The 24,740-nt window shown below is 50.3% G+C and overlaps 7 protein-coding genes across 7 annotated transcripts; 4 read left to right on the top strand and 3 right to left on the bottom strand.

Annotated features, from left to right (window-relative positions):
• Positions 1–1,512: 1,512 nt before the first annotated feature.
• gta1 (glutaminase GtaA) lies at positions 1,513–4,012 on the top strand (the record flags this gene model as incomplete). The annotated part of the gene is made up of 8 exons (XM_033557927.1): positions 1,513–1,706; positions 1,758–2,050; positions 2,107–2,549; positions 2,616–3,199; positions 3,253–3,455; positions 3,511–3,654; positions 3,748–3,883; positions 3,934–4,012. 8 exons carry the CDS (start codon positions 1,513–1,515, stop codon positions 4,010–4,012), a joined length of 2,076 nt encoding a protein of 691 aa, XP_033413818.1.
• Positions 4,013–4,410: 398 nt separating this feature from the next.
• cps1 (Gly-Xaa carboxypeptidase) lies at positions 4,411–6,211 on the bottom strand (the record flags this gene model as incomplete). The annotated part of the gene is made up of 3 exons (XM_033557928.1): positions 4,411–4,469; positions 4,521–5,818; positions 5,874–6,211. The coding sequence occupies 3 exons, from the start codon at positions 6,209–6,211 to the stop codon at positions 4,411–4,413; spliced, it is 1,695 nt and encodes a 564-aa protein (XP_033413819.1).
• Positions 6,212–7,861: 1,650 nt separating this feature from the next.
• Positions 7,862–8,640, top strand: ALT_2054 (WSC domain-containing protein; the record flags this gene model as incomplete). Its single annotated transcript, XM_033557929.1, has 2 exons — positions 7,862–8,150; positions 8,222–8,640. 2 exons carry the CDS (start codon positions 7,862–7,864, stop codon positions 8,638–8,640), a joined length of 708 nt encoding a protein of 235 aa, XP_033413820.1.
• A 487-nt stretch (positions 8,641–9,127) lies between these two features.
• On the bottom strand, positions 9,128–12,311 carry ALT_2053 (SANT/Myb-like DNA-binding domain-containing protein; the record flags this gene model as incomplete). Its single annotated transcript, XM_033557930.2, has 4 exons — positions 9,128–9,227; positions 9,324–10,460; positions 10,513–11,797; positions 12,080–12,311. The coding sequence occupies 4 exons, from the start codon at positions 12,309–12,311 to the stop codon at positions 9,128–9,130; spliced, it is 2,754 nt and encodes a 917-aa protein (XP_033413821.2).
• Positions 12,312–13,058: 747 nt separating this feature from the next.
• ALT_2052 (TMEM165/GDT1 family protein) lies at positions 13,059–14,740 on the bottom strand (the record flags this gene model as incomplete). Its single annotated transcript, XM_033557931.2, has 3 exons — positions 13,059–13,126; positions 13,184–14,081; positions 14,138–14,740. 3 exons carry the CDS (start codon positions 14,738–14,740, stop codon positions 13,059–13,061), a joined length of 1,569 nt encoding a protein of 522 aa, XP_033413822.2.
• Positions 14,741–16,282: 1,542 nt separating this feature from the next.
• On the top strand, positions 16,283–18,232 carry ALT_2051 (uncharacterized protein; the record flags this gene model as incomplete). The annotated part of the gene is made up of 1 exon (XM_033557932.2): positions 16,283–18,232. The coding sequence occupies one exon, from the start codon at positions 16,283–16,285 to the stop codon at positions 18,230–18,232; it is 1,950 nt and encodes a 649-aa protein (XP_033413823.2).
• Positions 18,233–19,220: 988 nt separating this feature from the next.
• ALT_2050 (putative MFS transporter) lies at positions 19,221–24,452 on the top strand (the record flags this gene model as incomplete). Its single annotated transcript, XM_089599249.1, has 7 exons — positions 19,221–19,332; positions 19,387–19,437; positions 19,548–19,689; positions 19,751–20,386; positions 22,064–22,341; positions 22,396–24,204; positions 24,265–24,452. 7 exons carry the CDS (start codon positions 19,221–19,223, stop codon positions 24,450–24,452), a joined length of 3,216 nt encoding a protein of 1,071 aa, XP_089456395.1.
• Between the last annotated feature and the right edge of the window lie 288 nt (positions 24,453–24,740).

The raw sequence follows: 24,740 nt of genomic DNA, 5'->3' as shown, positions 1-24,740 counted from the left end.
GGGACCTCTTTCTCCGCAGTTACGTTTCTAGACCGAGTAGTCGGCACTCGGCAATTCCAGGTAAACAAAATGCGGGCAGTAGTCTTGTGAAAGTGGCAGAGGTTGGGGGCATCTGATCACTTTCCTGCGAGGGATCAATAGAAGTAGACTAAGAAAACTAGCAATGTAACGATAACTTAGGACTTGCGGTCTGGCGATCCTGCGGGACTACCCCACACTATGTCTACATATCAACTTTCTTGACGGCTGACGGTTGGCTTGTGCCTTGTCCAAGGGGTTTTAACCTTGAGCGATGAGCCTCTTTTCCATGTCGAGTGGAGGCCATGGGAACCTGCAGCAGGAGGAAATACGGTCACACCGAAACTGTATCCATCAATCTGACCTGGCCCCGTCCCTCCGATGTTCCTGGCCCCTCACATGACGGTATCACAAATCTCGGTCACATTGGCATTTTGCAAGTTCGGAGATGATAAACCCCTCTGCAAATGCCTGTAGATGGTGCAACATATGCTTCGACGACTTCGAGCCGTATGGTTGATCCGAGGGAAATGGCGGTGCTGGTGGATCTGAAGCCAGTGCATTGCGGTGTTCCATGTCACTTTCCCATTTGGGAATTGTTGTGCAATTTCCCTTCTTGTCTTGTTGTCTTCGTCCCAACATCATCCGCAGGTCTCCCCTTTTCTTCTCACTCATCTCCTCTTTTCTTGTACTTATGCTCTCGAACAAGTTAACATTAGCTCTTATATTAGCAACTCCGACCAATGTCACTCTCTTGGTTTGACCTATCTCTATCTCCACACTGTGTTGACTGACAGTGCCGGTCGTTACTCCTCCCATCCAAGTTGACAAGCATCTTCTGACTCACAGTCTGTCGTTTGGGCTCAACTAGACACATACTCGGTCCCGTCAACCTTGCTACCCTATGCTCAGGTGGATCTCCTGAACAAGCACTAAGCTTAGTGCATGCACCTTTGGCTTCATCAAATCACTATCAGCCTATAGACGGCCAATATCTCGGCAATCACACCGGCCGAGAGCAGAGAGGGGAAACAGCGAGAGAGGAATGAATGATTAATTATCTGCACATTGCATGGTAAACAGTCCGATCATCCCCCACATACTTGCCCCCCCCTGCCCTTGTTCCCCCATGTCCTTCCCTTGGCTCTATGAGTAGGAGGTTCATGTGTCTCTCCATGCCGACAATGACAGGTCAGACGACTTTCGGGATGTTTTCTATCATGCGTGTTTCCATTCCTCAGTCTCTTCTAGACCGTGGCTGGACTGACTGATCTATAGTCACTACTGAGTTTCTCCGTGTCAAGGCTCTTCCTTACGTCTGGTATGTCGATCTTGCCCAACTATAAAACCACCCCTAGAATTCCAGTAAACATTCTCAATTGGCAGTCTTTGCTTATCGTGGCAAAATCGCTGATCTATTGTTTAGCTTCCAGATCAGACTATTCATAAAATCTTCCATGTGTCCTGCTTGATTGTCCGGTAAACATTATCACCATGCAGTTGTTTCCTCTCGGCGTGTTGATCGCCTTGCTGGCTTCTCTAGCAGGAGCGGTGTCAACTTTCTCTCCTGCACGACCTCCTGCGCTGCCCTTGGCAGTAAAGTCTCCTTACTTGAGCACATGGCTTTCTGCAGGAAGTGATGGAGGTAACGGTGGCTATTTGGCCGGCGAATGGCCGACTTTTTGGGAGTAAGTGTCTGCTACTAAACATGTACGCACCTTTCTGACGAAAAACTACAGGGGCCAGATCAATGGCTGGGCTGGGCTAATCCGCGTCGATGGTGCTGTCTACACGTGGATGGGTTTGCCTGGATCGACAACTGCCAACCAGACTGCATATGAATACACCTCAACAAAGAGCATCTTCACATTTCATGTGGGAGATGCTGTGGAGATGAAAGTCACTTTTTTGTCTCCCATAACGCCGAATGATCTACGAAGGCAGTCATTGACATTCTCCTATGTTCACATCGCGGTTTCGTCAATTGACGGCGACTCTCATGATGTACAGCTCTACTCTGACATTTCTGCCGGTGAGTCTGGATCCAACCTCAGATCTGCAATTTTCTTTCTCCTAATGAAATCCTAGAATGGGTCTCTGGAGACCGCACTGCTGTTGCGGAGTGGGAGTATGGTGTCACACGCGATGGGGTTGCTTATCATAAGGTGCACCGTCAGACCCAACTCCTTTTTTCAGAAGTCAGAGATCAAGCGGAATGGGGTAACTGGTACTGGGCAACTGAGGATAGTGACAGAATGACGCACCAGTCGGGGGCTGATGTTGCTGTTCGGGGTGCATTCGCCGCTAATGGAACCTTGGGCGATTCAAAAGACTCAAACTACCGTTCCATCTCCACAAATTGGCCGGTTTTTGGCTTTGCAATTGACCTGGGATCAGTTACATCGTCCTCAGTCGATACGCACTTCACTATTGGACTTGCCCAAACTGAAGCGATCCAATACAGCAGCCCCGATGGCATTCGCGCAGAGCCCTCCTTGTGGACAAGCTATTTTGACGACGACTTGGCTGCGGTGAGCGCTTTTGCCAATCGATACATACCGTTGCTGCTAATAGTCTAACCTTTTGCTATGTTCCAGCTCGAGTTCTTCCATTACGACTATTCAACAGCAAACGAGCTCTCTTCGGCATTGGACGAGAAGATCGCGCGGGACTCCATAGCAGCGGCTGGTCAAGACTACTTGACTATTACCTCTCTCAGTGCTCGTCAAGCCTTTGCTGCAACGCAGTTGTGCGGCACGCCACAAAATCCATATCTCTTTATGAAGGAAATATCTTCCAACGGCAACATGAACACCGTGGATGTCATTTTCCCTGCTCACCCAGTATTCCTCTACACCAATCCAAAACTGCTGGAGCTTATCCTGAAGCCCCATTTTGAAATCCAAGAATCCGGGCAGTACCCTAACGCTTATGCGATGCATGACATTGGAACCCATTATCCCAACGCTACCGGCCACCCTGAAGGCAACGATGAACCAATGCCGCTTGAGGAATGTGGAAATATGATAATCATGGCTCTGGCGTACGCACTCAAGTCGTCCAACACGGATTATCTGAGCGAACACTATCCGTTGTTGGAACAATGGACGTCATATCTGATCGACGAAGCTATCTACCCGGCGAATCAGATATCGACGGACGACTTTGCTGGGCCTTTGGCGTAAGTACTGATCCCGTACTTAATCATTGACGTGCTCTAAGATTCTTCTATAGCAACCAAACCAATCTGGCCCTGAAGGGGATTATTGGTATTGAGGCCATGGCAACCATTAGCAAGCTCACCCACCACGCTGACGCAGCTACCAATCGCTCTGCTATTGCCCACGATTATATCGATAGGTGGCAAGTACTGGGTATTGCCCAGGAGGCTAATCCTCCGCATACCACCTTGTCGTATGGCTCAAATGATTCTCACGGTCAGTTCGGTATCTCTTCTTCCTTTCGGCGGTATTAGTAGCTGATCGATAACAGGTCTCCTGTACAACCTTTACGCCGACCGTGAGCTGGGCTTGAACCTGGTGCCCCAATCTGTTTACGATATGCAGAGCGAGTTCTACCCCACGGTGCAGAAAACGTACGGGGTGCCGCTGGACACCAGACACCAGTACACTAAAGGTGAATCCCTTACCTCTCGTATACCCATTTCCCCGCCTTCATTGCGTTTCTGCATGTAAGGAAATATTCAGTAATCTAACGTGAGTCTTGTAGGTGATTGGGAACTGTTCACAGCAGCGGTTGCCTCGACGAGTACGAGGGACATGTTCATTGAGTTGCTTGCGAATTGGATCAACCAAACACCTACCAACCGCGCTCTTACTGACCTCTATGATACTGTTAGCGGAGAGTAAGCTTTTCTTGTTGATGTTCTGATTGCGAGCGCTGCTGACATTTCAGTTACCCCGGAATCACCTTCATTGCGCGGCCCGTGATGGGCGGTGCTTTCGCCTTATTACTTCTGAAGGAGGGTCTTTGATGAGCATTGATACCCCTAGATCGTTCCGATCGTTTTGCTTGTCAATCCGACTGAGACACAAGCTGATTATTCTTCTGTATGAATTCTTGGATATGTCTTGGATATGTCTATTATTATACCATCTTTAGACCAAGTATATGTCGCCGAAAGCTGTTGCTTGACATGCAGCACAGCCAGGTTCGATGTGCACGTATATAGCCCGTTATGCATGACCATCACAAGGTCACAAATGCTACCTGGTTCGCTGTTGGTTCCTAAACGCCGTTTGCAAATAAAGTAGATTCGGCCTTGGTGAGCGATTACTCTTGTCGTCCAATTGGCTGACCCAATTGAATATAACAGCAATCCATACAGTACGCCGAATGGCATGGCTAAAAGACGCATCGGCGAGGATTGATTCAGAGATCGTGAGAGATTTCGACCGAGTCATTCCAAGCGTCAAAAGAACGGATCAGGTCTAGAAAGGTCAGTACGGATAAGCACCTTGTCGTTAGGGAGATCGACATACTGTAATATAGAACCATTGCCTCGAGATGCACATCAATAGCTACTCGCTCGTCGACCGTATGGATGTTCAGGCTACCGCCCCTGCGAGACGGACTCCAGCGGTAGATGTTGCGCGACAGGGCCCAGTAGAATCTGGTGTCGGTGTTTCCCGTCATGATGTCGCCGCTGACAACCACCGTCTTGCCCTTCAAGCTGGGGACGGACTCGAAGGAGGTGCGCGCGACACCCGCGAACCGAGCCCAGACGGCGTCGGTGTCGATGTTGGTAGGGCTCACGGGAGCAGGGACAAGTGGCGTGCTGAGGGTCGACAAGGTGAGATGATTATTGACGGCTGGTTTATCGGCAGTGGCGGCGGTCGTTTCCGGAAAGGCGGTCCACGACAGATTGTGCTTGTCGGCGATGGGGGCGATGATGTCGATGGCGCGCTGCTTGATGAGTTCTGGGGTTTGATGGAGGGCGATGCGGTAGTTGACCAGCGCGGAGATCTTCTCGGGTAGAGCGTTTGATTTGATGCCGCCGTTGAAGATGTCGGCGGCCTGTGAGGTTTGCAGGATGTATCGGAAGGCGTCGCCGCGGGAGGATGCGAGCTTCTCGGCTAGCGCGACGTGGTCGGATGACTGAAGGCCGGAAGCGAGCCAGGGTTCGACGTGGTTGGGGGAGTAGCGAGCCTGGCATTCGAGCATGCGGCGGGAGGGGTGGTCGTCTGTCAGGACAGGGACAAAGAGGGCCTGTCGCTCGAGCTCGTAGATGATCTCGGCCATGATGCCGATGCCCGTGTGAGCAGGTGGGATGGAGCTGTGGCCGCCGGCGACGTCGAGAGAGAGCACAATGTCTATGCTGCCTTTCTCTCCTACGCCAGGGAGCGCGTAGACCACGTCATCGCCCAGAGTTTCGAGACCCATGCCGCCCTCGTCTAGGATGAAGTCGAAGCTGTCGGGGCCGTACTTTTTCTCTAGGGCAGAGGCGAGCGATCCAGCGCCGAGGAAGCCGTGGGATTCTTCGTCGAACCCAAAGGCGAGAACAATGGTGCGTGTCGGCTGCCAGTTCTGCCGGAGCAGATCTTCGATGACGGACAAGAGGCCGATCAAGACGTTCTTGCAATCGCTAGCTCCTCGGCCCCAGAGCCATTCGCCATCGAAGTGGCCGGCAAAGGGTGGGTAGGTCCAGTCGGAAGGATCATTGATCGGTACAACGTCTTGGTGAGCCATGAACAGGATCGGTTTAAGTGAGTCATCGGTGCCATTGAGGGTGTAGAGCAGCCCGAGTCTGTTGATATGATCCACGGAGGCATACGAATGACTGAACGTATTATTTTAGCAGCCCTCCCTCTATTTAACCATGAGAGAATGCCTACATTAGAGGAAATAACGATTCCAAGAGCCCTTGGAACTCTACGAAGGGAGCGAATCCCTCGTCGAAGGGGTCTGTCATGTAGTCATTGACCGTGGTGGGAACCTGAACGGCTCTTGAGAGACGGTCGACCTGCTGCAGCCGAATGGTCTCATCCTGGACATATCGAAGTGCAGAAAGCAGACCATCATCAGGCACTTCGACCTTGGGTGCCAGAGGGCAGACGTTGTTGGTGCCAGACCAGGACGAGAGGATCTGCTGCGGAGAAGGAATGCTGAGTGACATAGCCGAGGGTATTCCGAACCCTATGAGGGCCGGGACGACGCGGGCAATCGACCGCATATTCCTTCAGTTTTCCAGAACCAGGCTTGGGTGTGAATCGCAGAGTTGCATTGGAAAGGAGAGAAAGCCAGAACAGCGTTGTTCAAGACATTTATCTTATCTCTCGGGGCAAGTCCGTACTCCGCAGCGTTATCAATACGATCTCCTTCTCCGCATGCATTTCCGTCGCTTTGCATCTTCACCATTGTGAGACGTCTATTTGACAGGCTGGTTGATAGGTAATGGCGGGTCAGTCCGGTCGCCAAAGGATCGCTTTGCCCGATCGGGAAGGTCATAAGCGGTTGGTCGGTGATGATGAATCTCTAGGGGAAATGATCTGATTGAGCGATGAACAGAGATATTTAGGATGCCAACCGTCCAGGAGATTTTGGCTTACCGGCATTTTTTGAGAGTATCAGACCCAACCTCGCCTCATGAACCCTATGGTAGTATCGATTGGTAAGATTGCGAATTACTCCCAGGTCCACGTAGGCGGCAGAGATTCCCTTTGTCAATAATGCACGGCTGAAACTTAAGAGCGAGATCAGAAGCTATGCTTCGAGGACTTCAGCATGAATAGAGTAAGTCATATCCCTGCCAAAGGGTATAATGCACGTATGGAGCATGATGGCTTGCGCATCGCTGGCCTGGGAGATTTTTGCCTCCTGAGCTTATAGGCTGGGGGTTTGATTCTTCTGCATTTATCGCTACAAGGACTTTATCATCACGAGGCATTGGATCGATGAGCACAAATAGTTGAGAATGAATAAGTTGGAAGATGGATGGAAGAAAAACGAGCATAGCTGATTTCCTTTGTAGACTAGGGTCAGGTGCCGTCTCGTGACGATGCTGTTATCCCCATCTTTATTCTTTGGCATCTCGAGGCTCTGGTAATTTCGGCAAAGAACCAGTCAAGACAAAATCAAAGCAAGTGATCTAACTATGACTTGCCTCAGATCTTCCATCAGACTAGACTTCCACGAGCCTGATCAGGCTGAAAACCCCGAAGCCGTTGCAAATTGCATCCCAATCCGAAAAGAGCAAGCGACCTGGTGATTATCGACGGACAATACCGTGAGTAGACAGGTAGTTGTCTCAGAAAACAATAGTATGTTGATCCTTGACATCACCAGGGGAAATAGAAGCCACAAACTAGCGAAATTGGTGGACGCTAAAACCTCGACTGCGGCGAGCAGGCTGAGCAGCCATAAGCGAGAGTGATAAAAGAAAGTACCGCCTCTGGCAGCGCAAGGGATCGTCGAAAACCCCCTGCCAAAGTGCCACTCCGAGGGTTTGGGAACCGTCGATCAAACCAATGAACTCTTTTGGGAACCTGGAGAAATAACTGAGGGATCCGAGGATCAGCATTCTGACGCGGTTTCAGTGTGCTGACAATTTGCCTCGAGTTAACTACATCTTTCTGCTCCATATCTGGAGAAAGTGAAACCTGACGCTGACAGCCCCCATCTTAAATTGAGGGATGGGTCCTATTTAAAAACAAGGGCTCCCTGCTGTTCTCTCTGCACATTGATCATTAATTAACTCACTCACTTTGTTTTTCCTGCTTTGATACTCTGTTTGATCGATTCATTCAATCGCTTCGCTTTTCACTTTTTGAATTACCGCCCGTAAACAATCAAAGCAGCCACTCTTTCCCTACCCTCAACCGAAATGTCTCCAAAGCTCCTCCACCTCGCATTCCTCTCGCTTATGTCGCTGACACCCCATGTCCTCGCATCCAAGGATTCATCAGCATGCTACAACAGCCCCGGAGATTTGACCCTGGCCGAATCCTCTAAGTTCATGTCTCGCGGCATGTGCCAGGCCAAGTGCGAGGAGAACGCCGTCCTCGCCATCCAGGGAACCGACTGCTACTGCGGCAGCAGTCTCCCCCCATCTTCCGCCAAGGCGTCGAACGACAAATGCGACACTCAGTGTCCAGGATATCCAGTTGACTACTGTACGTGTATAATAAACACTGTTACGTTGCATACCAGACAACAACGGTAGACAGCTAACTTGCGAAAACAGGCGGCGGCTCCAAAACCTGGACAGTCATGTATGACACGCAGCTCCTCAAGGAGGACAGCGACGATTCCACTTCGACCTCGCTGACGGTCAATCCGACTCTTGTGGCTACCATCACCAAGGACAGCGCCAATCCCACTGCCACCATCCCTGCTGAGATACTGACGGCACCCTCGGCCACCTTCACGAAGCACCCTGGCGTCGTGCAGGGCGTGTCCTCTGCCGCTGCGTCCTCGTCTGTAGCCGCTTCCGCGTCAAAGTCGGTAGGCGTCTCTTCTGCCTCTGTGTCGGCCTCGTCCAGCACGCCGTCGGCTTCGCCCTCCGGGAGCGCTGGGTCCGGTGCGACTCTGAGTCGCTCGGTGGGGGCCGTTGGGCCGGTTATGGGGGCGATTTTCATCCCATTGGCTATGTCTTGGTTCTAAGCGATACCCGCTCCACGATGCTCCGCCTCTACGAATGAACAGATCTCCCGTCGAATTGTTGTTATGTGAGATAGCTGTGGATTATTACCGCTTATTAAGTGTATGAGGTTACTGGATATACGTGATCTACTTGGGCCAAGGGCTAGTTTGGGTACGAATCTAAGACAGGATGCTGGCGGTGCTGGATCCTGGAAAGTCCTGTTTTAATCGCTGGTCGATTCGATGCTGGACGTCGTTCGCTAAATTTGCGAGGTGGTGTTCTGGGAATCCACCATTCAATCTACAGTCATTCACGGCACATTGTAAAACTAAAAAAACGAATACAAAATAATACAGAGGTTTCTAACCAATAGCCAATAATTAGGATTCAAGGGTATCATAAAGCCAACATCACCCAGAAAGGTAATCCAAGACGCTAACTCAAAAGCAGGCGGATCACAAGGGATGGTGTAGATGGACTATTGTTTCATGGATCTGCCCGTCCTCGCTAAGGTTTTGGTACCTTGATGCCTCTTTTCTCCAGCATGGCATAATCGGTAGCTTTCATAGTTACTGCTTCAAAGTTCTTGGGAAGCGGAAGTTCATCCCTGTATTGAGTGTTAGTGGAAATACCCAAAGGCAAGCCTGTCTGCGTGGAAAAGGCGAGGGCGAAAAGGAAAATTAAGTGACAAACCGGGACATACCTAAGAAAAGCGATTTTAAGATTCCGGGCGCGATCCTTGAGCTGGACTTGATCACGTCCTTGAATCTGAACCTCGCCATCTTCCGCTGCCTGTGCATCGTTCTGGCGCATGATCGTTGCCCATCTACAACCGTGCTCCCCAATTAACCGGATCAGCCGCGCATCTTCGGCTGGCGTCCAGCGCTGTCTGCCCTTGGACTGAGACGGCGTAAATGTTCTATTCGAACCGAAATCGCTCGTCTTGGCCCACCGTCTTGACGGTGACTGTTGAGTCCGGGGTGGAGTTTCAGGCCGCCGGACAACTTCCAATTGACCTTGCGCTTCCCGACTTTGGGCACTCGCTTGCAGGCCCTGCTGTAACTGAGAGGCAGACTCGTCATGGTCCTCCTCCAACCTCTGGCGCTTTCTCCGTTGTAGCTCTGCTTTTTCTTGACGCTTGCGACTAGGGTCAAGCGCACGACCATAGTCCGAAAAGTCATCATTGCTCGCATCCTCGTCTTCAGATCCTTGACGTGCTCGCTTTCTCGAGGCCGGCGAGGCATCACGTCTCCTGGCTGCACTTAGGAGGTCTGCCTCCTGACTTATAGGAGAAACACGTTCCGCATTATCCTGCGGGTCGATGAAAGCCTGGTGTCTATCTAGCCGTGACCGTTGGACTGGCCGTGTAGGACTCTGGGTCTCTTCCACTGCTCGCAATATGTCCTGGCTTGACGGAACAAATGACAATCTGCTCGGTGTACGAGGTCGATGTCCATAAGAAGGCTCCTGATGAGGCTCGCGGGTGAACCTATTGACAACCGGAGGGCTGTGCGATCTTTCAAGTCCAGCACCGACATGGTCGCCGATGTTCAGCTGAGAATCATCGACACGGACATAATGGTCCTCAGGTAGCAAAGTCGGAGAACCTTCCGGAGACGCAGCTATCTCGTCTGGCTCTCCCTGCGTCGTCCGGATCGACTGCGATGGTGCGGGCAGAGTCTGACGATGACGGACATCCGAAGTAGACTGCGTGCTCTCGCCGTCCATGACTTGGGCAACAACGTCTGTCTGCCTCCGGGTTTCAGAAGCCTCGCGAGAAAAGCGACGGCGCTGCTGCCTCTGCATAAGGCGCTGAATCGACACGGGATTGAGGAATGCCCTTGGAAGCGGTCAGCAAGAGAGCTTAGCTCAAAAGATAATCGGGTACCAACGGTTTTGACGACTTCCGTCGCTCCCTACTTTCTGCGGTTGACACTGGGGCCCTACTTTCTGCGGTTGACACTGGGGCTCGTTGATCTTCTTTAGGAGCGCCCCGCATCTGCTCTTCAGCCCGAGATGGAGGTGATGCTTGCTGTCCATCATCAGTAGCAGCTGGCACTTGTGCTCTTTTTTCAACTGCGGGAGTGGCACTAGGACGGGGAGTGGCCGTTGCACTCTCTATGCGGCCTTGGTCAGCGAAAAACTCCTTGTGCACTGTCTGTACGCTTTGCTGCCCTTGCAGTCCTTGAGCAATTTCTTGAATGCGCTTTCGTAACCATTGAACAGCCCGCAGGACAAATTTTTGCCAGCGGTAAGCGCTTTTCAACTCTTTAATATCAAAAGAGTTATCTCCGGCGTCTGATATGAGAACAAGAATCTCGTTATACCGGTCACAAACTGCATCTCTGTACTGCTCGGGGAAATTTAATCTACCGATGTTGAGACCACGCAGCGGAGCGACACTGCTGTCGAAAGCATCTTCATCAAAAGCATCAACGTCGAAAAAATGTTGCCTAATAGCAGCCTCGGGAAGAAAATCAAGCTTATACTGATCCTCTTCCAGATTCTGTATCAGAGCTTGCGTGCGGAGTTCCATAGCAAGGTCGAAAGTATCTTTGCGAAGGGAGCTCACGCCGATAGCTCTCTCATCCTGGCTCTCAGAGAGATCGTTCATGAATGGCAGCGGGAACAAGTCTTCCAAGTTTTTAATTGCTCGTTTCGTCGAGTCTGTGCCAGCATTTGCCAGCAGCACCTCAAGTGCAAAACGGGCACAATTAGCCTGGTGAAGAATGGGATCTGCACTCCAATCCTTTCCTACTTGGACACTCTTCTTTTCCAGAGCTGATGTAAGTAGCTGACTGACATGCTTGACGTCAATGTACGTCTGAGGACCGAACCACTTGGCTTGAGCTGCCAGGTTGGACACGGAATGTCGGAGTCGTTTGCTTTGAGTGCTACCCGGATCCGTGAGCCTCTTAGCTGAGTTGACGATACTGACGGGATCCGCTGAGTTGGGGACGAGATGGTCCAAGACATTCTTGGCTGCTCGCTCAAGGTCTGGCAGTGTCTCCATCATCATATCCGCATCCAGATTGGTGTCCGGCTCTTCAGGCAGGAAGGTAGTACCGGAGATGTTCACTGTATCATCCAGCGACTCCGGAATCACTTGATTGGCATAGCGATGAACAGATTTTTGAGGCGAATCGTAAGGTGGCTCTTCCGCCACGACACCGAGGCCTGTTTTTCAAAGGGCGAATAAGAGTCATGACTCAGGATATAGTGATAATGTGAAGAGAAGGACAAGGACAGTGGAGGCATGGAGACATTAACAAACAATGACATGTCCACGGAATTAGTCAAAATAAGTAGACAAAAACACCTCCATTTGAATGGTCAAATAAGGTCAATCAAGTTGTGGGTTCTGCATAATTCAATACACAGGATAGAGAGGAAGAATGCCGCAGGAATACAACTACATTGAGAACCCCTGCTTCAAGGCTAGGGAGCCACTCAACTTACTCATTCTGCCTTTGTTTTGTCCCCACCTCCTCCGGGCTCCATCCGCAGGCGCGCCCGCAGGACCGACATCATCAGAACGGCCGGTAGACTCAATATCGCGACTCCGACTTCTCGTCACTCGCCGCTGTGATGGGTTTGGAACGGCATGCTTCGCTGGCGCATTTTCTCCGACGCTTCCAGTGACCAGAGCAGCCTGGGCTGGCAATGCTGAGCGCGACCGTGAACGCGCCATATCTGACTCCAGGCGGTCAGTGGGGCGGAAGCTCCTCTAAGCCACTCGAGAGGTGCTAATAAACGATATGAGGAAGTAAACAGTCTCTCTTTGGATGGATTTGATGAGAAATGCTGTCTCTTTGATGGAACTGCTGTAGATGTGCGACATACTCATTGAAATGAGGATGTTGGAAGGGAACGGAGCGGGTGTTAGCCAGTATTAGGGTGCCGTAGGGTAACCTAGGGTAAGCGCCATTACGTAATCACTTTGACATTTGGGCTAGAACCCTAACCCTAACCCTTGACCAGTTGGCAGTCTATATAGAATTATCGGGCCATGTGGTCCACTAATTCAGTATGAATCACGTGATCAAATCACCATCTTTCAGCAGTGATTGATGGATGAGTTTCATTTCTAATAGAAAATTCATATTTAATTGACGATCTCTCGGAGGGCTTGCTCGGAGACAAAACCGTCCACATTGCGATGAGCCGCGTGTGCACAGTAGAAAAGGATCGATTGTTATAGTTACTTACTACCTAAACGTGGACTAGTAAGATCGCTGCGCACTCTACGTCCGCCAGTCACAATTTTCCAAGTGGTTTATCGAGATCATGAGACTCATACGTCATATTAGAGCAAAAGCAGCGAGATACAGACATACTATCGGACTTGACTGTCCCACGAGCGGGCAATGGCGACGACATAATCAAGCCTGTATTCTAAGATCGAGTCTAAGACTAAGCCGAATGAACCACCCCAAAGCTAGCAAAGTGCTTCTATGAAATAAATGACTCCAAATATTGAGAATGCCGCAGCACCACCAAGCGTCACTGGATAGAATGTTAGCCTGTGTTCAAACGGCCAGGGAAGATTAGAAGTGTACATACCAACCCGCATGCTGACTTTGCCAGCAATAGCAGCACCTCCAATGACTGCCGCAGCAGTGCAAATACCATGGCCGGATATGGCACCAACCGTCACCCACCAGTAATCCTGTCCAGCAGCCATGGCAATGGTCGCGATCTGACTCCGATCACCCCATTCCCCAAGAAAGGTCATGACAAAAGTCTGTACCCATGCAGGGCTGAGAAGAAGCGAGAAAAGATTGTTTATTCCAGTCAAGATGTCGCTCCAACGGCGACCGGGTCCTGGCGAAGATGATCGTGACGAGGACGATGAAATACTCTCCGGGGGGGAAGGGAAGCGATTGGTGGATGAGCGAGACTTGCGACGTCCACCAAGTCGGCCAGCTTCCAACGAATGAAGCGTCACGGAGGAGCGGCGCCGGCTCATGCGCAGCTGCTCTTGCTCCTTCTCCTCAAGTTCCATCTCGACTTCCTTCATTTCTTCGCCAACACCCTCATCCGGCGACATCTCGCGGCCTTCCTTGAGCATCTTCAGTCCGAAGACAATGAATAGCACAGCTGCCAAAAACTTGGTAACAGACTTGGGAATGAGTGTTGGTACTGCATGTCCCAGGATAGCAGAGAGCACCGTCATGCCAATAAGCGCAGAGAACGCCGCCGTGAAAACAAGCAAGCGTGGATGTCGCATAGCCATGAGGGCAGCCACCAGGAAAGTCTTATCGCCAATCTCGGAGACCACGATCATCGTAAAGGAGAAAAGAAGGGAGTGGAATGCGGATCCTTCGACCTGTTGCCCCGAATTCGTCCCAGTTTTCGAGGATGTGCCGCCTGCGTTAAGGCCAAGAGGATGATCGTTCACAGTTGCTGGCGATTTAGGGGGAGGGATATCGTGCGGTTTGTCTGGCAAGTCACCTGGTTTCTACAATGTTGTGTCAGTCATAATTGAGCCATAAACGATAGTCGGCAGCACTCTACCTCAAGAACGCCCAAGTTCGATTTGCCAGTAGAGCCCTTTGCCTCCTTGCCTTCCTCAGTCTGTTCCGACGTCGACAGCTTCTTCTGTTCACTATGAGGCAGAGGAGGCGCTTCCTTTGGACTATCCGGCGTCTTCTCTCCGACCGGAGTATTACCCTTTAGTTTTTCGGACACTCCACCCTCGGTACCGCGAGTTCCCTCTTTGGGACCCGGCCTATGCGGATCGTCCATCACACCATCATTCGAATGAGGGATCGGTTTTCCATCCGGCCCCATGTGTTGATGGTCGGCCGGTTTCTTTTCAGGGCCCGAACTTCCCTCCGCAGTCTTGGCCGTACCCGCCTTTTTGCGGTCTCGTTCAGCATTCGTTTCGACCCACGGACCAGCGTGAGGTCGACCATCTTTTCCATCAAATGGGGCGTCCAGCGTCCCTTTAGGAGTAGCTTTGGGGGCAAGTGCGTCTATAGATGGAACAATTGGATCTGGAGTCGTAAAATCACGCGGTGTGAGACCTTGGTCCGTGGAGACTCGATCGGCGACAGCCGTCGAAATGGCTGGTAATAGAAATAGGACAGCTGGAGATGAAAGATAGGAGAACCGCATCTTGGATGTAGCAAAAAATCGCGGGCAAGTTTCTAGAACTCAACGAAGAGAATTTGATGGACGTATTATTAAAGATATATGCCCGCAAATGGGTCGAGGCGTAATCCCTGGTAAAGGGCCGTGGAGAGATCGACAGCTGGTGGCACGTAACCAGCAACGTCTTGATTGTTGATGATTAAGAAAGATAAGGACAATTAAAAGAAACAAAAAGCACCAATGGTGAGTGCTAATAAAAGAAGGGAAAGAATTCAAAAACTAGGAGGAATAACAGTCTATCGCTGCTTCATGAGCCAACGCGAGGTTTCATCAGGGACTTTTCCGGCCGCAAAAGGGGCGACCTCAACGTCACGTGCCCTTGAATCAGTTGCGCCCGCAAACGTCAATTCGGAAAGACGACAGAAACGAACGTCGAATAGAATCTTATTATTACCATATCAACTCTTTCATGCACCTATCATACTCATCAACTGAGTTGTAGTCGGTCCTCGTCACCGATCGCGGATACTCTTTATGAGATTGGGTTGTCTCATTGGAACCTCAGGCCTCGTTATCTTGCCATAAATCCATGACTTTTTTCGGTCTTGTGGTATTTCAATCATTCCCTATCGTCATCAAGGGGTACCTTCTATAGATTGAGTAGGAAACACTACTTCCACTGGTCTCGTGCCTTGAGGTAGAGGTTAACTACATCCTTTTCTGCGCTGCCCCGAGATCTGATCAACATCAGATAGGGTTTTGGGGCTTGTCTAGTCCCCGGGTTCTAGGTACCCCGAGCACTAGGTACCGCGAAACCTGTATTAAGGGCCTAAATGAATTGAAATCGTCACTGGATACCTTTCAAGTAACACGATAATAGTACAATCGGTTGATTGAATAGTCTCCTGTATTATCCTTTTATGAGTAATATGTATTGGTTGGCTTGTATAGTTCGGAACATGTGGCTGAGTTGCTTCGCTGAATAGCCGAAAGGAGCTTCAGTAGGTACAAGGAGCTTAATCCTGCTTTCTATCAGCCTTCAAACCCTGCCGCCAAGCGGTACTGGGGAGCGTGGTTTCTCATGAGTTAAGGGCCAAAGCAAGTATTTGGCTTGAACATCTGTTTATTCTGATGTTTCACTAGGTGAAGTGTCTCTCCAGACACCAGTGGGAGTAGGATTGTTTGTTGCCGTGTAAGAATGTTTAATTTATGTAGTTCCGCCCAGCCTGTCGCGGTGTTTGATATCTCTCTTCTTTCCTACCTCACCAAGTGGACTTCACGAATACTTCTGTCCCATCCCATATGTGAGAAAATCACTGCTATGATGATTTTGAAAATTGCAGAAGTCAATATGACCCAGTCATAGGTGATGCTACGCCAAGGGCAAAAACGGCTGGATTCACATGAATCTAGGTACAGTTCACTTCTAGGGCTCTGAGCAACCAGTATTCACTACTGAGTTTCTCTTCTTCCTCAAGCACAACATTAAAGTATCTCTCCCGAAATGCTTCAATATTAACCCTATCACGTTATCCCGCATTCTCTTCTCGTCTGTCAACTAACAAGATGTACTTCTTCCCACACGTCAGTTCGCCAGCATATGAGCGTCAGAAGTCTTCAAAACAGAAGACCCCAAGTCCTAGAAAGCAACACTTTCAGACGGAAAATGGATCTACACATACTCGGAATTCCTCCACAAGCATATCAATATACAGCATTGAGTCCAAAGAGATACCGATTTGGTTCAGTGTGTTCTTTGGAAAGCCTAGCTTGCTGTCGCCCCAGTTGGATAATGCTCGATTTAATGCTAAAATTTCAGAGCGTGTCTTTGAGCCTTCGAGCACACCTGCTAACAGTCCCTCCAAATCATCTTTCAGAACAAGCATCTCAGATAGCGTCTCCCTGCCACGGCCCGGTCTACTTGAAGAGCCACCCGTCGCCCGCGCTATACAGTCCTTGTGCCGTTCTTTCGAAGGTGAAATACTGAACTGCGTGACAGAAGGTTGTACGATCTGCGGAAAGGGTCCAGCTCAATCGCTAGTACATCGTCCGCTATGCGCTACGCGATATGGCTATGTTGAACTATCGGATTTTGTGGACATGCACAAGCTAGTCTCGACTGTGGCGTCTCATACGACGCATATCACCAGGAAGGACGAAATCGATTGGAGTGTCGGAGGTGTGATGAGCGACAGACCATACATCTGCTCACTCGCAGTTCCAATTTGTTCTTCGGAAGGAGAATGTCATAGAGCAGCCACAAGAATGATGCAGACGTACATTGAGGGCATTAGAGAAGGAAGCATTAAGCCAAAGCCTCTGGACGAATTCGAAATCCCGGACAGGTCCAGCTTACCACAACGCCGCAGTGTGACATCGCAGCGCAGCTTTCGAGTGAATATGGTAAGAAACGAAGAATATTCTGGAAGCGTGGTTTGCCTGAGAAGCCCATCAATCGAGACTCTCGGGAGCCCTAGTGCTCAGCCCTACAAGATTGGAGCTACCATGTTTGTTGGAAGACCAAGTCTGCAACTCAGCGGCACCCCGCAACGTGGTCAGCTAAGCTGTTCAGTCTTCTCCTCTACTTGGTCGGGTCCTGCTCTTCCTGGAGTTGCCAAGAACGAGGCAGATGATGCCGTTTTCTATTGCCGCATTGCGGCTTTCTATGAGGATCACATTCTTAGCTCTGCGAATTATCGTTGCGCAGTATGTTCTGAACTCGCACCAGCAAGGAGCTTGGTGCATCGGCCGCTACTCTTTGTCCAAACTCATAGAGCCGGCTTGCAGAATGAGTCTGAGCGGCGACTGATCGTGAAGCTCTGTCAATTTGTACAAGGGCGATGGTCGTACCCAGAGATGAACGCCGTCATGGGAGGCACAACGGACGCTCATGTTTTCGACTTGATTGTCCCAATATGCGAAAACAATACGCTTTGCGCAGAAGTGGCTCGAACCTCTGCCCGCGAGTTTGTCAAGCTACTATTGCCTTCCGACATGGCACTTATTTTTCCGGGTTTAGACCCAGATACTGATCTATCCTTGATGGAAGACGAGGCCGTGAGTGATTATGTCTACAAGCCCGAAGATGCAGAGGTCTTAGTCCACAGAATCGGACGCGATCTACTGACAATGTCCGGTGAGGAGCGAGACGAGGACCCTATGGACTGTTCATTGACCATTACCAAGCTCCGCCGATGGTACGAACTAGCTTTTGAGGAAGAAGAGTCCAAGCGCCTATACCTCGAAGATATTGGGTACAAGAGAACCGGAGACCGCAGTGAATCAGACAGCGACGACAGCGAAATCGACCACGATATTGTCTGGGTCTACGCTCTAAACAATCCCGATGAGTCTTCCTCGCGGCGAAACAGCGCCCGGTTGTCTAATCGTGAACTGGCAAGACAGGACTCGACTATCAGAAAGTTTGAAAAACTTGCACTCTTTCAGCCCGCACTCAGTCTCGAGTTTTGGAAAGTTTGGGAAGCTATGAAGTCTTTGGATCATAAGCGTGGCTAGAAGCGCTCGCTGAGGATGAGGACTCGGGAAACAGTGACTGCACTAGTTGACGCTTTCCTCGTATCATCGTATGCTTGGACGCAGATAGTATGAATACGATGCGGACATACCAAATTTGGAGCATGTAGACCATGCGTAACAGATCGAGTTGCAAGCGAGAGGAAGGTATTGCTTACAGAGAACAAAGACTACGTATTTACCCTTGTCGCCTTTACGAGCGGATCGCTCATTGAAGCTATTTTGGGTAACCGAGGCAGAATTCTCGAATTCTCTCAATGCTCAATGCCCGGCAATGGCGTCCGTTCTTCGACCTTAATTACCCCATGTCTTTGTTCGAACTTAAGGCAGGATAACTCAATCATCAAAGGACTCTGAACTCAGAGAAAACGAAACAAAACTACAACACAAAACTATGGCTTAAAGGAAGCTGACGCACCATTCTGGATCCTCGATTTCCCGAACGTGGACACCAACCAGACTTTCTCCATAGAGATGAGCATCTACTTCAAAAGCAAATCTGTCGCTCAATGGCCTGCATTATGTCGCTTCGGTTAGAGGCTTAAACTGGGACGGCCCCTAATTGGGGGCGGTTAGCGGTCAACTGCATCGCAAGGCTGACAGCGACGAACCACCTTGGGGCCGATGCGCATTCAATTCCTTCAAGCCTTTACATTAAAACGAGTTTAGATGCTAAATCTGGATTCGAAAGGGAAACTTGGGCGTATTTCGGGACAACTAACACCAACAATGGGGGTTGTATCAAAGGACGAGGCGCAGCTCGAGCGTTCAGATCGAGATGCCGCAGATTCGAATCGTATACTCCGTATCCCGGATTCCTTCTGTTGGTGTTGTAAAGAATTATATAAACGTGTTGTGGTGCTGTAAAGATCGATATAAAGTTGTATATCCTTGAACTTCATGAATAGACAAGTTGGAGCGTGGTGTGTGTGTTTTTCCTGGCTTTACTGGATCTAGCAGGTCTTACACAATGCTATCGACGAGCAACCTCCTCTACTCGATAGCAGCCTTTGCTGCTGTATTCGACTGCGCTTACTCCCTGTTGGACACCAGTTCCTCATCCACCGTCGCCGTGTACTGGGGTATTTGAGCTTCCTGCGAACTATAAGCGACAAGATGCTGACTATCCCGCTCAGGTCAAAATTCTGGAAACACAGGTCAACAACGTTTAAGTTATTACTGTGATAGTACGTGATGCATGAGTTCATGCATTGGTTAGCAACAAAGGCTGACTAAATCCCAGATCCGAATATCGATGTATGGTGGTTACTTGATTGATCTGATAACCATGAGGAAGCTTACGTGCAGCAGGTGTTTCAACTGGCCTTCGTTACGCGAATTTCTGGTGCAGCTGGTCTGCCAGAACTCGACTTTGCCAACCAGGAAAGCCAGTGCACTGTATATCCTGGCACAAATCTCCTAAACTGTCCTCAGATCGGGTATGTTACATTCTGTGAAGGGTCGCGGATTGTTAGACTAACAAAACATCTTCACTCTCAGAGAAGATATCAATCGATGTCAGCAAAAAGGAAAGACCATCCTCCTCTCTATCGGTGGAGCAACAACAATAGAACGTGGTTTCGCTTCCGAGGCGGCAGCCATCGAAGCCGCCAACAAGATGTGGCAGATCTTCGGACCCGTCAACGCGGATAACACGGCATACCGACCATTCGGAGATGCAGCCATCGACGGCTTCGACTTCGATTTCGAGACCAGCGTCATAAATATGGTTCCCTTTGCCAATCAGCTGCGCCGCTTGATGGATACTTCTGCGGGCAGAAGATACTACCTGACTGCTGCGCCGCAGTGCGTGTTCCCCGACGTAGCAGATCAGGAGATGCTGAACGGGGCAGTTGCGTTTGATGCGATCTGGGTGCAATTCTACAACAATTACTGTGGCGTGAATGCATTCTCTTTTGGCTCAATGCAGCAAGGCGCTTTTAACTTTGACCTATGGGACGCATGGGCTAAGAGCCAGTCCAAGAACAAGCAGGTCAAGGTCTTCATCGGTCTGCCGGGAAATGTGGCGGCAGCTGGAACTGGCTATATTGGTGCTGAGCAGCTTAGGGAGGTCGTAGCTTGGAGCAAGGCATTCTCGAGCTTCGGAGGTATTATGGTATGGGACGCAAGCTCGATGTATGCGAATCAAGGATATCTTGAATCGGTAAAGAAGACGCTCATCGGATGAGGTAGATGACCTTGCTTCTTGGAAATATGTATATATAAGATGTTCATTTGACGACGGGCCCATATCAAAGGCCGATGTATATACCTATCTTCCTGTTGATGGTTTAGTTTGACTTTTGTTTCACCTCGCTTTGGCCGACAGCAATGAATGCGATGACGACATTCTATTTTCAGCGCTTCGAGCGTTGTTGATGATAAAACCGAGGCTGATCTGTCTACTAACTCGACGACGGTAGGGTTCATATGACACAGGAGAACCAATCACTTCACGAAGGCAGACTCATGGTTTTACCTTATTGAGCACGCCACGCGAAACCTGCTGCAGGATGACGACAGCGCACAGCACCGACTATCGAGTCAACTAGAACGTGCGTCTTTAGAGTATATTCGTGGAGCTTCTCGCATGGCGATGTATGCTTTGTTTGGGATCTTGCAAAACAAGCGGGTCCATAACTCGCATTAGTAACACATACGTGCCCTCTCCAGCGCAGTAAACAAAAGAACCCTGACAAACCGACTGAGGGATTCGTCATCGAGTGCAGAATACAAGATGTGGACATAAACTGTGTTTCTTTGTTCCCCTCATAGCTGTGCCTCAAGGTTGGCACCACTGCGGCGGTCATATGCTTTTTAAGTTTCGGGCTGAAACAGTGTGCACTGCGCACCTATTTTCAGAATGACAAACAGGAGGATAGCCAACAACTTTGGATGATTGTCCAGAGAGATGCTAGCAGTTACGAAGGTCATCTGCGGTGTCAGGTGCACGCCGATCCGCGCAAATCAGAGGCATCAATCCAGCCCAGGGAATCGGTGGGCTGAAATGTGATGACCGTTATCAAGCAAGCGGTGACAATTCGATGGCAGATCTTCGAGGCTAAAAAACTAGAGCAAGATAGCTCATTACACCGGCGTTACCCAAAGGAATTCTGCCGTCCTATCATGGGACATGTTCTCCACTGATTACGAGCCTAAAGTTGATGTGCGAAGATGTACCCCGCGGTTCCCACAGCAGAGCAGCTGCTCACCGCCTGGAAATAACCAATACCATACGCCAAACTGACCATGAGACAGGATCCATCATCCGCCTCAGATTTGCTACAATCTGAACGCCATCATCCACACTTTTTCCGTGTGATGGTCTGGGCATCAAGCTCCGGTCCTCTTGTCCTCGAGCTTCACCGACTCTCAACGTCCACCTGTCATCTCCACGGACTCCCCATATTAATTTGCTCTTCTTCCTCATTCCTCTTTCTTCAATCTCATTCTTTAAATTTTTCTTATCCATTCCTCCCTTCAGCGATGCCTGTCAGCAATCGTTGCTCAGGTGCTCCCTCCGGTCTCTGCTCGTAGGTTGTGATCTGACCCCTAGCTTTAGGGAAGGTCATCTTGCTTTCACATTCTCGAGTTACGGCAAATCAAGCAATTAAAGAGCTGCAGAGGTCGGGTCTAGACTGTTATCGTAGCATTTCTCACATTCTAGTGGCGTTGTGCCACTATCTTGATTGTTCTGCAACAATCAGCTCCTTGCTGCAACAGGTGATTATAACTTGGGGACTTGTTCCACGCCGCTTTGATTTTCTCACAGTTCAAGCAAAGATCAAAACTAACCATGTGTTTCTGTATCAGGGTTTTCAGGTCCAAACCCAAGGAGCCCGAGGTGGTCTCCGTCGCCCACCGGGTGAAGATGGCCGAGGATGAGACATCCTCTGTCAACCTCCCAAGCGAACACCTGGATGGCTCTGCTTCACAGCATGAACCTGTGCAAGGCTTGTTGAACAGGCTCTTCAGACGAAGAGGGTCGGGAAAGGCAGAGTCGGAGGAGTCGGAGTCCGTCAATAACCGGAGCTATCGTTCGAAGGCGACTTTAGGGATTCTTAGTGACAAGGAGACCGATGAAGTACCAGGTACGTTTTACACGCCTGTCTGGGCCAATGTTGAACACTTCTGACGATCTCTAGGGACGGTGCTATTGCTCTCCTCGAATCGCAACGAACCATTGGGTCTGCGACACCAGCAGCGGCGAACATCCGCATCTTCTCTACCTAACGTCATTCCTGGCTCTCGCTCTTCGTCGCGCACGACGGCGCCCCAGCCAAAAAAGACGGCAGACGGTCGAATTGTCCTCAATCCGCAACCAGATGATTCCGTCAATGACCCGCTGAACTGGCCCGTGTGGCGGCGCGATGCTGCGTTGCTCTCCTTGGGCTTCTACTGCTTAATGGGAGGAGGAATGACACCCATTCTTGCTGCTGGGTTCAACCAAGTCTCTGAGAGCTACGGTGTGAGCACCCAGAAAGTAGCCTACACCACCGGGTTATACATGTTGGGTCTCGGAGTCGGGTCGGTCATCATGTCACCGACCGCAATTTTATGGGGAAAGCGACCGGTCTATCTTCTAGGGGCTACACTCTTTGTCCTTTCTGCCGTGTGGTGTGCCTTGTCTCCAAATTACCCCAGTTTGGTGATTGCTCGGATTTTCCAAGGGATCGCCGTCAGTACTGTCGAGTGTCTTCCCTCGGCCACTATTGCCGAAATCTACTTCCTGCATGAGCGAGCATATCGTGTTGGCATCTACACTCTTCTCCTCCTCGGTGGCAAAAACCTCGTGCCTCTGGTCAGCGCTGCTATTATCGGCCGTATGGGATGGCGTTGGGTGTTTTGGATCGTCGCAATTATTGTTGGTGCTTGTCTCGTCCTCCTCTTCTTTTTCGTTCCTGAGACGTTCTGGGATCGCACTCCGCGTCCTCGTCGCTCTCACAAGCGTCCTCATATGATACGGAGCGTGTCGGACCTTCTCCGGGGTCGACAACTTCACCGCCGTCTAGAGAACCCAGCCTTGAATGGAGACCCTATCTCACCTGCTCCCAGAAAGTCCAACAAGGGTCACGTCGGCTTTGTGGAGGATCAAGATCAGGAAGGAAACCCGGTAGATGAGAAGGAAAGAAATCTTGAAGACCACGACCGGATATTGCCATCCGAGATGCCAGCCGAGCACAACGGTCAGTTGGCCTTGGCGGATCCCGAGAAGCACGATGCGTCCCTACAAATACCTGCTCCAGCGGTCACTCGTGAGTCGGACTCTCAGCGCGATCTCGAATCCGCTAGGGAACCTGCTGTGTCACCCGCGCGTAGCGAATCCGTGGGTTCAGCCGTACCACTGCCTCCGTCCCAAGTGTATACCAACCGACTACGAGAGAAACCTCAAATCCCCTTTACGCATTATCTGCGCGTCTGGAACGGGCGAATGTCGCATGATAAATGGTTACGAGTCGCCATGCGACCATTCATTCTGTTCGCCTACCCGGCCGTTCTCTGGTCATCAGTAGTGTATGCACTCTCGGTCGGATGGCTTATCGTGCTGTCCGAGTCTGTGGCGCATCTGTACCAGGGCCCGCATGGTTACAACTTCACACCTCTACAGACAGGCCTGATTTATATCTCCCCCTTTGTCGGCGGTCTTTTAGGAACCGCCGTTGCCGGTAAAGTATCCGATGTTATTGTGCGATATATGTCCCGGCGCAATGGAGGCGTCTACGAGCCCGAATTCCGTCTTGTCATGGCAATCCCTATTGCTCTATCAACTTCGGCGGGATTGATGGCATTCGGATGGAGCACGGAGGAGAAAGATTCCTGGATCGTGCCTACGATCTTCTTCGGTCTGATTTCATTTGGATGCTGTCTCGGCAGCACGACATCGATCACTTTCTGCGTGGATAGCTACCGGCAGTATGCCGGTGAGGCCTTGGTGACATTGAATTGGAGCAAGAGTAGGCCTTTTGATCTTCCTTCCGCTAATAGGGCAAGAAGCTAACGAATTCTGATTTTAGACGTATTTCACGGCCTGATTTTTTCGTTGTTCATTGTCGACTGGCTTGAGGCCGATGGCGCCCGGACGGTATTCCTCGCACTCGGGGGCATTCAACTGGGATGTTTGTTTTTCACGATACCCATGTACATCTATGGCAAGCGAGCTCGAATGTGGACGGTACGGAAGTGTTTGATGGAGAAGTTTTGAGCGATGACAGTTATGTATTGGCACGAGAATTGCTCAGATGTACAAATTATGATTTAAATATACGGAAATCAGTTTAGACGAAGACCAAGCATCATTGAAATGAGAGTTATTCAGTTATCCCTTGCTGTACTCTGCACAGGCAGATGATCTGCGTCACTCGCCACATGTGCCAGCCACTGATCTGCCGTCCCACTAGTCCCATCACATTCTAGACCGCCACGCTGTGGCCCGTGTCGAACAAGACTCGTTGGATAAAACGGCCAACAATCAGAATGAGAAGAGGCGTCC

Source organism: Aspergillus lentulus, assembly GCF_001445615.1.
Source record: "Aspergillus lentulus DNA, contig: Alt04, strain: IFM 54703, whole genome shotgun sequence".
In the NCBI taxonomy this organism is placed as follows: domain Eukaryota; kingdom Fungi; phylum Ascomycota; class Eurotiomycetes; order Eurotiales; family Aspergillaceae; genus Aspergillus; species Aspergillus lentulus.
This window is presented reverse-complemented; position numbering and strand designations above follow the sequence as displayed.